The 14,648-nt window shown below is 31.8% G+C and overlaps 1 protein-coding gene across 3 annotated transcripts in view; it reads right to left on the reverse strand.

Annotated features, from left to right (window-relative positions):
* Positions 1–7,034, reverse strand: part of LOC123005530 — a 31,174-nt gene extending 24,140 nt beyond the window's left edge. Inside the window, exons 1-4 of one of the 3 annotated variants that reach the window (XM_044399325.1) lie at positions 6,740–7,034; positions 4,217–6,639; positions 435–591; positions 182–289 (exon numbers count right to left, since the gene is read on the reverse strand). In XM_044399325.1, coding sequence (XP_044255260.1) covers positions 182–289; positions 435–591; positions 4,217–5,791 — 1,840 coding nt within the window. In that variant the 5' untranslated portion in view covers positions 5,792–6,639; positions 6,740–7,034. Of the gene's footprint in view, positions 1–181; positions 290–434; positions 592–4,216 lie in introns of all 3 variants that reach the window. The other 2 variants (XM_044399324.1, XM_044399323.1) reach the window with 2 other exon arrangements.
* Positions 7,035–14,648: the final 7,614 nt, after the last annotated feature.

Genomic DNA, 14,648 nt, shown 5'->3' on the forward strand with positions numbered 1-14,648 from the left:
AACAGAATGTGCAAACAAACTTCAGGCGCCGCTTGCGAAAAATCACACACACACACACACACATTTTGCATATTTTCGTAACGTTTTGACGGAGCATTTCATATTTGACATGCGGAATTTCGATACATAAATAGACGGGAAGCTAAATTTAGCCCATTTAAACAAAGATTTGATTTCTCACCCTTGTCGCCCTCCTTGCGATTTGTGTCGAAAATTCCGGTGGTCAACGCCTTCCGCTTCAACAAGTAGGGCCTCCTCTTCGGCTTGCTCACAACTCCGCCCACGGACTCTGCAATTTTTGCATTACATGAATTGAGAAAATATACAAGATTGGGTTACGGCGCAAAAATAACCACTCCTGTAAACAATACAGCGCTTTGTGTTTAACCAAGCCACACAATGCAACTTTTTCAGGATTCGGGTCTGAAAAATACCTGTTGGAACTTTGATGGCAACGCCCAAATTGAGGGCTTGCAACTTCGCCAAAGCCACTTTCTGGAGGACTTTTCGTTCAATGTCGGTGAGATGGAGGAGGGAAGTTGACCCAAGCACGACCTGTCGCCCCGCCAGATTACTCCAAACACACCCACCCTGAAAAATTTCAAGGCAACATTTTTTTTGCAAAAATTCTAAAATCTGGTGATTTTTTGGAAATGAAAAAACCGTTTTTCAAGCATTTTCCACGTTTTGAACCGGAAACTTGATTATTTCGTCAAAATTTTTCAAAAAAGTCGAAGAACCACCAAATTGCTCAAAATAGTTATGTTTGTTTTTTTACAAGAAGATACTAGAAACATAATCATGTCGCAAAATTTTATTAAAATCAATCCAAAAATTTAACAAATTCGACCAAAAACGGCGTTTTTTGTCTTCTTGAGAGAGAGAAACACAAACAGCTCGAAAGAAAAGTTTTTGAGTAAATAAGACAAAAATAAAGAGAGAAAACCCAAAATTTGGTCAAAAATTCTTTTAAGCCCGTTTTTTGTACTAAAATCTCAGATTTTTCAATTATTTCGCAAAGTTTTGTAAAAAACAAGCCAAAAAACGCAGAATTAGGCCGAAAATGATATAACTATATTCATCATTTTTCGAAAGTTCAGTCTGTGTTTTCAGAGTTTGTTACAGCGTGTTATAAAAAAAAGAATATGTTATGATATTTTTAACTCTTAAGCTTTAATTTGATTATTTTGTAAAATTAAAAAAAAAATTAACGAAAACCACCAAATCGGTTAAAAATAGTTATATTTCCTTTTTACAAGATATTACTAAACAGAGAAACATATAACAACTTATTTTTGTTATAGATACTCGAATGCTTTTTCAGCTAGAAACACAACTATTTTGCAGAATTTTGTCAAAAATAAGCCACAAATTCAACAAAGTAGCCCAAAAACGGAGTTTTTGTCTTCGCTAAAACAAAAATAAAATAAAAATTATTATTGTTTTAAAAATAAAATAATATTTTTCGAGCGTTTTAGCACGTTTTTTAGCTAGAAACGCAATTATTTCGCAAAATTTTGTTAAAAACAAAACAAACAAATACAGAATTAGGCCGAAAATGATATAATTTTTCTTTTATCAAAAGTTAAAAGATTTTTAAGGTGAAAAGTCTGTTTTTTTTCTCAGAGTGTTATAAAAAAAGAATATGTTATAACATTTTTACCTAACTCTTAAGCTTTAATTTGATTATTTCGTAAAATTAAAAAAAAATAATCGAAAATCATCAAATCGGCTTAAAATAGTTTTATTTGTTTTTTACAAGATATTACTAAACAAAGAAAATGACATCTTATTTTTGTTATATTCGAATGCTTTTTTAGCTAGAAACATAATTATTTTGCAAAATTTTGTCAAAAACAAGCTACAAATTAGCCCAAAAAACGGCTTTTTTTGTTTTCTTGAGAGATAAAAACACAACAAGTTTGAAAAAAAGTTTTTGGCCAAAATAAGACAAATGCTTAAGCGCGTTTTTGATATACAAAAAACAAAAATTCTGTAAACTTTCTTAAAGCAAGCAAAAAAATTACACGCTATTATTTTTAGAGCTTGTTTCGCTGAACTTACTTCATTTCTGTACTAGAGGCTCACTTATTTGGCCAAATCTTGTCTAAACACACTTAAAAATGACAAAAATCAATAATTTAAGTCGAAAGTTACATTTCTTGGGAGTTTTAGCACATTTTTCAGCTAGAAACGCAATTATTTTTCAAAATTTTGTTAAAAACAAGCCAAAAAAACGCAGAATTAGGTCAAAAATGATATAATTATATTTATGGTTTTTCGAAAGTTCAAGACATTTTTAAGGTGAAAACTCTATTTTTTCAGGAAAGTTTGTCCCAGCGTGTTAACAATCACTAAATTCTTATAAAAAAAAGATTATCTTATGATATTTTTACTTAACTCTTAGGCTTTAACTTGATTATTTCGTCAAATTTTCTCGAAAAAAAAAATCGAAAACCACCAAATTGGTTAAAAATAGTTCTATTTGTTTTTTACAAGATATTACTAAACAGAGTCGAAAATGCCATATTATTTTGGTTTTTTTGAATGCTTTTTCAGCTAGAAACACAATTATTTTGCAAAATTTTGTCAAAAACAGGTTACAAATTTAACAAAATAGCCCAAAAAACGGCGTTTTTTGTCTTCTTGAGAGATAAAAACACAGAAAGTTTGAAAAAAAGTTTTTGGGCAAATTAAGACAAAAATAAGCCGAGAAAACACAAAATTTGATCAAAAATTCTTTTAAGCCGGTTTTTGTACTAAAATCTCAGGTTTTGCGCCAGATTTCGCTTAAACAAAGTAATTTAAGTCTAAAAGCATATAATTTTTGTATTTTTCGAGCGTTTTAACACATTTTTCAGCTAGAAACGCTATTATTTCGCAAAATTTTGTTGAAAACAAGCTACAAATTCAACAAAATATCCAAAAAAACGGCATTTTTTGTCTTCTTATATGATAAAAACACTGAAAGTTCTAAATAAGTTTTTGAGCAAAATAAGACAAAAATAAACCCAGAAAACGGAAGATTTGGTCAAAAATGCTTATAAGCCAGTTTTTGTACAAACTTTGTTTGTTTTTCAAACAAACTACATTAAGTCGAAAATTATATTATTTTTGTATTTTTCGAGCGTTTTATCACGTTTTTCAACTAGAAACGAAATTATTTCGCAAAATTTTATTGAAAACAAGCCACAAATTCAATACAATATCCAAAAAAACCGGCATTTTTTGTCTTCTTGAAAGTTTTTGAGCAAAATAAGACAAATATAAGCCCAAAAAACACAAGAGTTGGTGAAAAATGCTTATAAGCCAGTTTTTGTACTAAAATCTCAGGTCTTGCGCCAGATTTCGCTAAAACAAACTACATTAAGTCGAAAATTAAATTATTTTTGTATTTTTCGAGCGTTTTAACACGTTTTTCAACTAGAAACGCAATTATTTCGCAAAATTTTGTTGAAAACAAGCCACAAATTCAACAACATATCCAAAAAACGGCGTTTTTTGTCTTCTTAAGAGATAAAAACACAGACAGTTTACAAAAAAAATTGGGCAAAATAAGACGAGAAAACACGAAATTTGGTCAAAAATGCTTTTAAGCAGGTTTTTGTACTAAAATCTCATGTTTTGCGCCACATTTCGCTAAAACAAACTAATTTAAATCTAAAATTATATAATTTTTGTATTTTTCGAACGTTTTAACACGTTTTTCAGCTAGAAACGCAATTATTTCGCAAAATTTTGTTGAAAACAAGCCACAAATTCAACAAAATATCTAAAAACGGCGTTTTTTGTCTTCTTGAGAGATAAAAACACAGAAATTTTGAAAAAAGTTTTTAGACAAAATAAGACAAAAATAAGTAGAGAAAGCACAAAAATGTTTTTAAGGCGGTTTTTGTACTAAAATCGCCAGATTTCGCTAAAAACAAACTAAATTAAGTTGAAAATTATATTATTTTGTATTTCTCGAACGTTTTAGCACGTTTTTTAACTAGAAATGTAATTATTTCGCAAAATTTGTTGAAAACAAGCCAAAAAACCACAGAATTAGGCCAAAAAGCATGACATTTTTGCCTTATCCAAGCAGATTTCTAAGCTTAAAAGAGTGTTTCTTCGCGAGACTTTGCCATACAAATCGTAATTTGGTGAAAATATGTCAAAATTTTCAACTCGGATCTTGTAAATTTTATGTTTTTTGAGCTGATGCAAAAAAAATTACCTGTGGAGTCCAACTACAAGTGGCTTGACTCGGCCTTGTCTGACTTTTGGACCTCGACCGGAAGATCTTCTTCGCCATGAGTCGCCCCCCATGGTGCATAACACTCGACGAAGACTTGGACTTCTGCATGGCAGGACCACCGGTCGCTGAAGCATTGCTTTTGTCATGTTTATGGAGTAAATGACTGAGGAAGGAATGGGATTTGGTCGGAGGTGGTGAACTAGGCGAGGACTTATTGTTCTCATCCACACTACTACGCGAACTAGAAAACCGACTTTCACAATCGGAAAAATCATCAAATTTCAAATCGCGATATTTAACAATCCAATCGTCGTTGGTTTGACAACCTTTATTTAGTCCGTCGTCATCTCCTGGTTTTGTTATTTCTCCTTTGGCTTTGATGTTCCGCAAGTTTCTGTCGTAATTCACTCGTTTGAAACGGTCCACTTTATCCGTGTCGACGCTCTTTTTTCGCGCCATGCGCAAATAACGCTTTATTGTGTCGCTGACTGATTGCGAGATATCGTCATTGTCGACGCTACTTCGGCGACGACCTGCAGGTCGCAAATCGCGTTTTTCCTCCTCCTCGCGCTCAGACTGAGCTTTCTTGTACTTCTCCTCAACGTCGAGGAGAATTGACTCAGGAATTGGCAACGTCTGAGTCCCAAAACTGCGATAAATGACACTACTAGACTCATTCTCGATTTCAATCAACGGCGGCGGGTGTGACTGGAGTTTCTCATAATTCGAGCTTTGCGAATATTTCGACAAACAAATCCCAGACGAACTAACATTTCTCCTGAAACCYCGAGCTTTCCTCAAGTCGAAATAGAGCTTTTCGAGAGCTTTCCGATCAGTGAGTAGATCCGAAATGACTTTATCACGATTGGTGCATTGCCCAAAATACCGACTCAAAGTCTCTGAGAGGGATTTTTGGACATGATCACCGTGAAAAAGGACCTGATTTTGATACGTGGGGTAATTACTACGACTTGCAAGGGTTAAATGTCGTTGCAACTTATCGATCAATTCTTGATAATTAAAATTGGGTTGGTTTGGAATTGTCAAGTATTGTTCCAGCATCGTCAAGAGCTGTTTCTCCTCCAAATCCTCCTGTGTTGGCGAGGGTTTATTCAAAAACTCATATTTCATTTTTTGMATGTCGAAACGAGCACCACTTGTGCTTGGCAAAGCCAAATCTTTCGGTCTCTCCAATTTGATAAGATCGACACTGTCGGCGGACGAAGCTTTCCGACAACTCCTCCGAGCTTTTTTCCGGAAGCTTAAAGCTCCCGGATAGGAGTTTTTGCGCCAGAGGAGGAATTTGGGTTCGCGTTTGCACACTTCCTGAAAATAGGCTTCGATTTTGGGGATGTCTTCGGGGCGGTTTTGGGCCCCATCTGGGATGAGTTTGCGGCCGGCGTCCGTCATGTACCTCCAAGTTTTGCGTGTTAGAAGCCACCGCTCTTTGGGTTTCTTTTTCTTGTCCCGGATTGAGCGGCCCATTGTTAGGGAATATTCAGTGCTTTCAGTCGAGGCACTCCTGCCTAGGGTTTTGCGAGGGCGCTCCGCCATTTTCGGGTTAAATTTGCGCCATTTTGATCGTTTGATCAATTTTAATAAACAATAAAATAGTTGATTATAATCTAAAACTGTACCTCTTTCTTGGCAAACATCTTTCAGGTTTCAGCGTAGGCTGCAAATATTTAAATCGTTTCAGCGCACGTTTTAGGGGTTTTGTTTGGGGTTTCAGGTGGGGTCACTTGTCACACTTGGCACAATTTGCGGTTTTGGGGTGAGTTGTTGGGGCTGTGTCATGGTACATTTTGTGGGTTTTTGGGCATCACGCGTCCACTTGGTTAGCCACTCAACACTGACGCGACAGAGCAAGTAGCGGCTACTTGGAAACAAAAATATCCCATTTGGCAAGAGACACCTACTAAGCTAGACAGAGTTAGCAAAATAAAGATAAATATTAGATTATATAGCAACAGCGATAGAATAAACTTTCGCAGAACTCGGCTTTTTTCAGGCCAAAATTTCAAGTTCATGGAGGCGCCCTGAAATTCCCCAAGAGCTGCCCAACAATCAGCAAATTAACCTCCTGAAATACGCGCGAGGATCAAATGTTTGGCTAAAAATAGACAACATCGATGCATTTATAGAGACGCACGCTGAAAAACGTTACCACAACCATGATACTACTTTTAGAACAATTTGACAATACTTCTCACACATTTCCGACTTTTCGCAAGCAATTTACCCACAACTAGGTCAAGATTTCAGTTTTATTAACGCATTTTCAGGTAACACCAATTGATTTTTCAGTTTTCAGCGTTGTTTTTGTCGATCTAATCGAATAATTGACTGAAGACCACCAGTGGCGTATAAATTTCAGCGTTGGCGTGGTATAATGACGCAACCTAGAATATTTCTTTGAATCAAAATAAATTCAAGTGAAACTTGCAATCATGGGAGCGAAAAATTATTCCGATTGTGTCCAAATGAATTATTTTTGCTTACGTAAAAGTCCAAAGTTTTAGGTCGTTTTAATGCGAGTTTTATTGGACACGGGACTGTCAGTCAGTATAATAAAACACATCTTTTTTGTTAACCATCAAATTGAGTTTAGTAGTGTTTGTACTGAAAGCTTTATGGAGTTTACTTTGCGTAAAAATAGACTCCCGATACCACTAAATTGCTGAAATTTGTTACTTACTCCCTGAAACAATCAGAAAAATCTCAATTTAGAAATAAGACCCACATTGGCAAATTGAAAAGAAAACAAGCTAAATTTACACCAACAGTGCCATCTGCTTGTCCTGAAATACACTTCCTACTTCATACCAAAACAAACTTTTGCTTTAATATGCTGTGACGCAACCTGTCGTTTACACAAATCTGTTTTAGTTCAATGTCTTTCAGGAGGGTTCAGGCTGAAACCACAGCGGCAGCACCAACACGTCTCTGAAAATATCTGAAAAGGCCGCGACGCGCTAGAGAGCAGCACGAATCAGTGGGGTTTTTCAGCTGAAACTGAAGGATATTAAATATGTCTGTTGTTTTGAGATGATTTTGTAGTTTCAGACTGCGCGCCTCCCCGGATTATTGGATGATAAAAAACTAGTTAAAAAGCTAAATAAAAATTCAGTAAAAACACAAAAATTATTATTATTATCGTCTTGAGAGATATTTTTACTGTAACGGACTCATTTATACCAGAATCTTGTTATTTTTAACGAAAAACTGCCAAAGCCACATTTTTGTCAACGCCAATCTTTCATAACGTTTCCAAAGAAAGTGTATTTTTCAGAAAAATTCCAATGATATGTTTGTGTGTGTATATTTAAAATTTGCTAGTTGGCGTTGTCTCGTCTGGTAGTCTATGATGAAGTGTTGAAATTTTTCTTTGATGAAAATTTAAAAAATATCTAATGCATTTCGATATTTTGCAATTGCGTCACGATTTAGAAAATAATAAAACTAATTTATTTGACTATTGTCACATTTTCAGTATTCCAATCGTTTCAGGTTTGCTGAAATAAAACAATGTGCTTTCAAACCAAATAAATGTCTATAGAAATATAATTATTAAATCATGTTACTGACATTTTACGCATTTTTAGATAATTACAATCAACTGAAATTATGACAGATAAAAGAAAAATGTGGTTTTCCTCCACACGAGTAAATTTTGTTCATGAGCGTGTTTCAGCAATTTTCCAATAAAGTGAAAGTATTTTTATTGAACCAAGCATTTAAAGTATTTTTATATTACATTTTTGTTCGACAAGAATAACTTTTGATTTTGTTTAGTTGATTGAAAATAGTTGATTGAAAAATATTTGGTCAAAAATGCTTTAAAACACGGTTTTATACCAGAATCTCAAGGTTTCGCTGAAACAAAACAAAAAAATCATAAAAAACACGTCGACAATTATATTATTTTTAGATTTTTCGAGCGTTTCAGTACGTTTTATTATTAAAAACGAGCTGAAAAATCACCGAATTAGGAGATTTTTGAGCACACTGAGTCAAACAAAAATTTGTAAAAAACCGTAAACTTTTCACACTATTGGAAAAATTTAAAAAATGTGTAATTTTAAAAAGATTTATTTAAAAATTAGAGAAATCTTCAAAGAGGCTGAAATAAAATAATTTTTAGCAAATTTTTTATGATTTTTAAAATTTTTTTGGATTTGTTTTCCTGAAACCGGTGAAATATCTTCTTCACACAACAAAATTGTTTAAAACGAAGTAAAATGCAGAAGTCGGCGTACCAACCAATGAACAACTTTATAAAAAAACAGTCAAATTGCTGAAAATAATAAATTTTAGACCGGATATGTGTAATCAAGCAGTAGAAAAATATTTGTAAAATTTTCATGAAAGTTTTAGGTAACTAGTTCAAAGCTATACTTACTTTTCTAAAGAATAGAATATTTCTTATTAACGTAAAAACACTTTAAATAAAAAACAATTTGCAATCATAAGAAAAACTATGTTATTGTAAATAAGCCGAAAAACACAAAATTTGATCGAAAATGCTTTAAAGCACGCTTTTATAATAAAATCTTAGGGTTTTTGCGAGATTTCGCTAAAACAATAAAAAAAAAACAAGTCGACAAATATGTTATTTTTGAATTTTTCGAGCATTTCAAAACGTTTTTCACTTAAAAACGCAATTATTTCGCACAATTATGTTAAAAAAAGCTGAAAAACACCGAATAAAGAGAGTTTTGAGCTGAAAAGTTTGTTTTTTGCAAGATTTTGCCACACCGAATCAAACAAAAATTTGTAAAAAACCGTAAACTTTTGACACTATTGGAAAGATTTAACAAATGTGGAAATCTGACGACTTTTTCAGTCAATTTTAAAAAAACTTATTTAAAAGTTAGAAAAATTTTCAGAGGCTATAATAAAATACTTAATTTTTTATGATCTTTTTAATTTTTTTTTCCTGAAACCGGTGAAATATTTTTTTCACACAACAAAATTGTTTAAAACAAAGTAAAATGCAGAAGTCGGTGTACCAACCAATGAACAACTTTATAAAAAAACAGTCAAATTGCTGAAAATAATAAATTTCAGGCCGGATATGTGTAAACAACAATAAAATATAGCAAATTTTTTATAATATTTTTAATTTTTTGGATCTGTTTTCAGTGGTTTCGTGTGAAACCGGTAAAATATTTTTTCACACAACAAAATTGTTTAAAACTAAGTAAAATGCAGAGACCAGTGACATATTAGACAAATAAAAAAATATTTATTAAGAAATTTGGGCTGTCATGAAAAATAAGCAACAATAATGAAAAATTAGTGAAATAAAACTGAAATCTGAAAATCGAGTAAGATGTATCCAAAATGTTTAAAAAAAGATTAATTTTTGTACAATTATAAAAGACTACTACCAGTAGTTGTTATTTATTTTTTAAAACGCAGATTTTTCATTTTTTTAAGAATATGTACGTTTTAGACCAGATTTATTTGAAAAGTGTTTTTTGGAAAAAAAATAAATTCTTTTAAAAGAAAAATCTTGACAAACCTTAAAAATTACACATTTTGTTTCAAAATATGATGGCGTTCATTTTAGTATTAAATTTCTGAAGGTTTTGAAAAACTAAAAACAGACTCTCGAAACCACTAAATTGCTGAAATTTGTTACTTTCTGAAACAATCTGAAAAATCTCTTTTCTAAACCAACCAATTAAAACGAAAACCAAATAATTGTTCCAAATTACACCAACAGTGCCATCTGCTAGTCCTGAAATACACTTCCTCCCTCATACCAAAACAAACTTTTGCTTTAATATGCAATGTCGCAATCTGTCGTTTAATATTGCTTTAGTTCAATGTCTTTCAGGAGTGTGGTTCAGGCTGAAACCGCAGCGGCAGCACCTGAAAAGTGCTGAAAGCGCGCTCACTAGATAGCAGCACGAAACGGTGAATCAATTGAATTAATTTTAGCTGTTTTTTTATCTCGGACTGAAGGATATTAAAAATGTTGGTGTTGTGAGATAAATTTGTGGTTTCAGACTGCACGGCTGTCTGGATTATTAAGGTTTTTAATAAAAATTTAATAAATCTTACATTTAAAGTTATAAAATTAGTTGAAGCTAAATAAAATTAGGAAAAAAAAACACAAAAAACAGATTTTCTGTCGTTTTTCGAATAAATTAACAAACTTTATCGCCCCGAGAACGCAGTCATTTATATCAGAATCTTGTTATTTTTAAAGAAAAACTGCCAAAGCCACATTTTTGTCAACGCCAATCTTTCATAACGTTTCCAAAGAAAGTTCACCAATTTTCAGAAAAATTCCAATGATGTTTTTGTGTAAAGTGTTAAATTTTTCTTTGACAAGTTTTGTGATAAGGCAAAATAATTAAAAATAGCTCGTAAAAGGGATCTGCGTCAGAGCAAACCTGATTTATTCCCGTTAATAAATAAAATGCACTTTAGAAGACGTGCCAAAAAAATGAAACGGCATCCTTAATTCATTAAATATCTCATTACTGTACATCAGACATTTCATTCGCCAATTTTGTATTTTCAGTCAGGGTTATTAAGGGGCAATACACATTCTTGTTTATCCTGAATCTCTCACCGTTTACTTTGTAGCGAATAATTTATCTTTCAGTTTGCACTTTTCAGGTCAAACGCTAATTTCATTCATGAAATCGCGGGTTTACGTTATGAGTAATGAGAAAATTAAAATAAGGTGAGTAATTTCATTTATTTTTTCAAAACTGTTTAAAGTTGGAAATAAAAAAAATAATCATCAAATGATAGCCCGTAAATAATTTCGAATTCAACTTTTTGCCAAAGCAGTAAATTTCGAAAATATATTTTTGACTGAGGTTCATAACCCCGGTCACATTTATTTTTGACATAACATTAATAATAACGTCAATTTAAATTTCACTAAAGAAATAAATAACAAAAAATGATTAGAAAACCATTTTTTTCAGGAAACAGAATTATTTTAAAACATCTCCAAACCTACTTTGTTGTGCCAACTCACCACTAAACTCTCAGGTCAATGAACAATTGTGTAAAAAAAAACATTCAAATTGCTGAAAATAATAATCAATTTCAGGCCGGATGTTTGATCAGTAAAATTTTCAGGTAAGTTTCAGATAACTAGTTCAAAAGAAAAGAATAGAACATTTCTTATTAACTTAAAAACATTTTAAATACAAAAAAACAATTTGCAATCATGAAAAATCCGATATTGCAAATAAGCCGAAAAACACAAAATTTGGGCGAAATTTCGAGATTTCGCTGAAACAAACAAAAAATCAAAAAACACGTCGACAGTTATATTATTTCTGAATTTTTCGAGCGTTTCAGAACGTTGTTCACATAAAAACGCAATTATTTCGCAACATTATGTTAAAAAAAAGCTGAAAAACACCGAATTAAGAGAATTTTGAGCTGAAAAATTTGTTGCAAGATTTTACCATACCGAGTAAAACAAAAACCACTAAATTGTTATATAAAATAAAGATTATATTATATTTTTGGGTTTTAACGAGTTAACGTAAACTTTTGACACTATTAGAAAGATTTAAAACATAATCTTGAAATCTGGTAAAAAAATGTGGAAATCGGGCAGCTTTTTCATACAATTTTAAAGAGATTTATTTAAAAATTATAGTAATTTTCAAAGCGGCTGAAATTAAGTAAAATGTAGCAACATTTGTGTGATATTTTCAATTTTTCGGATTTTCTTCAGCGGTTTCATCTGAAACCGTTGAAATATTTCACACACCAAAATTGTTTAAAATCAAATAAAATGCAGAGGTCTGCGTGCCAACCAATAAACAACATTATAAAAAAACAATCAAATTGCTGAAAATAATAAATTTCAGGCCGGATGTGTGATCAAGCAGTAGAAAAATATTTGTAAAATTTTCAGGTAAGTTTTAGGTAACTAGTTCAAAGCTATACTTACGTTTCTAAAGAATAGAATATTTCTTATTAACTTAAAAACATTTTAAATAAAAAAACTATTTGCAATCATGAGAAAAACCATGTTGTAAATAAGCCGAAAAACACAAAATTTGGTCGAAAATGCTTTAAAGCACGCTTTTATAATAAAATCATTTTTTTGTGAGATTTCGCTGAAACAAACAAAAGAATCAAAAAAACAAGACAATTATATTATTTTTGAATTTTTCGAGCGTTTCAGCACATTTTTCACATAAAAACGCAATTATTTCGCAAAATTTTATTAAAAACAAGCTAAAAAATCACAGAATTAGAAGATTCTTGAGCTGAAAAGTTTGTTTTTTGTAAGATTTTGCCATACCGAGTGAAACAAAAATCACTAAATTGTTATATAAAATAAAGATTGTATTATAATTTTACATAACTCCTAAGCTTTAACCAGTTTATATACAAAATGTAAACTTTTGACACTATTGGAAAAATTTAAAATATAATCTGCTAAAAAATGTGTAAACATGGCAACTTTTTCAGACAATGTTAAAGAGATTTATTTAAAAATTATAGTAATTTTCAAAGCGGCTGAAATTAAGTAAAATTTCAGCGGTTTCATCGGAAACCGGAGAAATATATCACACAACAAAATTGTTTAAAATCTAGTAAAATGCAGAGGTCGGCGTACCAACCAATAAACAATTATGTAAAAAACAAGCAAATTGCTGAAAATAATAAATTTCAGGCCGGATGTGTGACCAAGCAGTAGAAAAATATTTGTTAAATTTTCAGGTAAATTTTAGGTAACTAGTTCAAAACTACACTTATGTTTCTAAAGAATAGAATATTTCTTATTAACTTAAAAACACTTTAAATAAAAAAACAATTTGCAATCATGAGAAAAACGATACCCAAAATTTGGTCGAAAATGCTTTAAAGCACGCTTTAATACTAAAATCTTAGGGTTTTGCGAGATTTCGCTGAAACAAACACAAAAATCAAAAAAAACAAGTCGACAGTTATATTATTTTGAATTTTTCGAGGGTTTCAGTACGTTTTTCACATAAAAACGCAATTATTTTGCAAAAGTTTATTAAAAACAAGCTAAAAATCACTTAATAAGAAGATTTTTGAGCTAAAAAGTTTGTACTTTGTAAGAATTTGCCATATAGTGTCAAACAAAAATCACTAAATTGTTATATAAAATAAAGATTATATTATAATTTTACATAACTCTTAAGCTTTAACCAGTTTATGAACAAAATGTAAACTTTTGATACTATTGGAAAATATAATCTTGTAATCTGTTAAAAAAATGTGTAAGCCTGACAATTTTTTATTAAAGAGATTTATTTAAAAATTATAGTAATTTTTAAAGCGGCTGAAATTAAGTAAAATGTAGCAAAATTTGTGTGATATTTTCAATTTTTTGTTTTTTTTCAGCGGTTTCATCTGTAACCGATGAAATATTATTATATTATGTTTAAAATCAACTAAAATACAGAGGTCGGCGTACCAACCAATAAACAATTGTGTAAAAAAACAATCAAATAGCTGAAAATTATAAATTTCAGGCCGAATGTTTGATCAAGCAATGGAAAAATATTTGTAAAATTTTCAGGTAAGGTGTAAATGCGACGAAAATTCCAACTAGTTCAAAGCTTAGTGTCATTCATCTTGCTTGTTTTGGCAACATTTATCTTGCGGTGTAAATTTCAAAGTATGTACTTTGTTGTGTGTTTTTCACGTATCACGCGGCGATATTTTTAGCAAACATTTTACACGAATAGTCGGCGCCTGAAATATTGTCCTGAAAGGAGCCGCAACCTGTTGCCAAACACCTGAGAATTGTTTGAAAAAACTGAAAAACACTGAAACTTCCTGAGACAATGCTTCCACGCACAGTGAATTACGTTTATTCTAAAATTAAGAAATGTGGAGAAAAGGCTGGCAACAGAAACGTGGATAATGAGTAAAATTAGCTCGGTTTTAAAAACGGGTAAATATCCCAAAAATCGCTGTTTTGTGTGGATGAGAACATCGGGTTGTGTTCTTGTGTTCTTACCACCGGTTTTGGTCGTGTATTGTGTCGTGGTTTCGATGCCCATTAGGGTGAAATGTTTGAAAGCCACCTCCACATCGTTTCTAGCGACGGTTATCATTGAAATCACAGTCACAAATTCACATCGCACTTAAAATGTTGCACCTCCTCATGTTAAATAAACAAATTAAATGTCGCGACACTGTGTGAAACACGCGCACTTTGAGATTGACTTCCAATGAATGCAAAACACACGAGCTTTGAAACTATTTTCAGACGCTTATACGACATGTACTGTACAGTATGACTGAAAAGTTAACACTGAAGCCTTAGTTTTGACTTGGATTCTCTCACTGTGGTGTTCCCGTCTCGCTTGTTTTCCATTTTTAAAATAGTTTTTTCAGTAGTGTTTCATTTGCTCGGGATAGCAACACACAACAAAAC

Source organism: Tribolium madens, unplaced genomic scaffold (genome assembly GCF_015345945.1).
Source record: "Tribolium madens isolate multiple individuals breed KSU strain unplaced genomic scaffold, Tmad_KSU_1.1 Scaffold_20;HRSCAF=117;Tcas5.2_LG4, whole genome shotgun sequence".
Lineage (NCBI taxonomy): Eukaryota > Metazoa > Arthropoda > Insecta > Coleoptera > Tenebrionidae > Tribolium > Tribolium madens.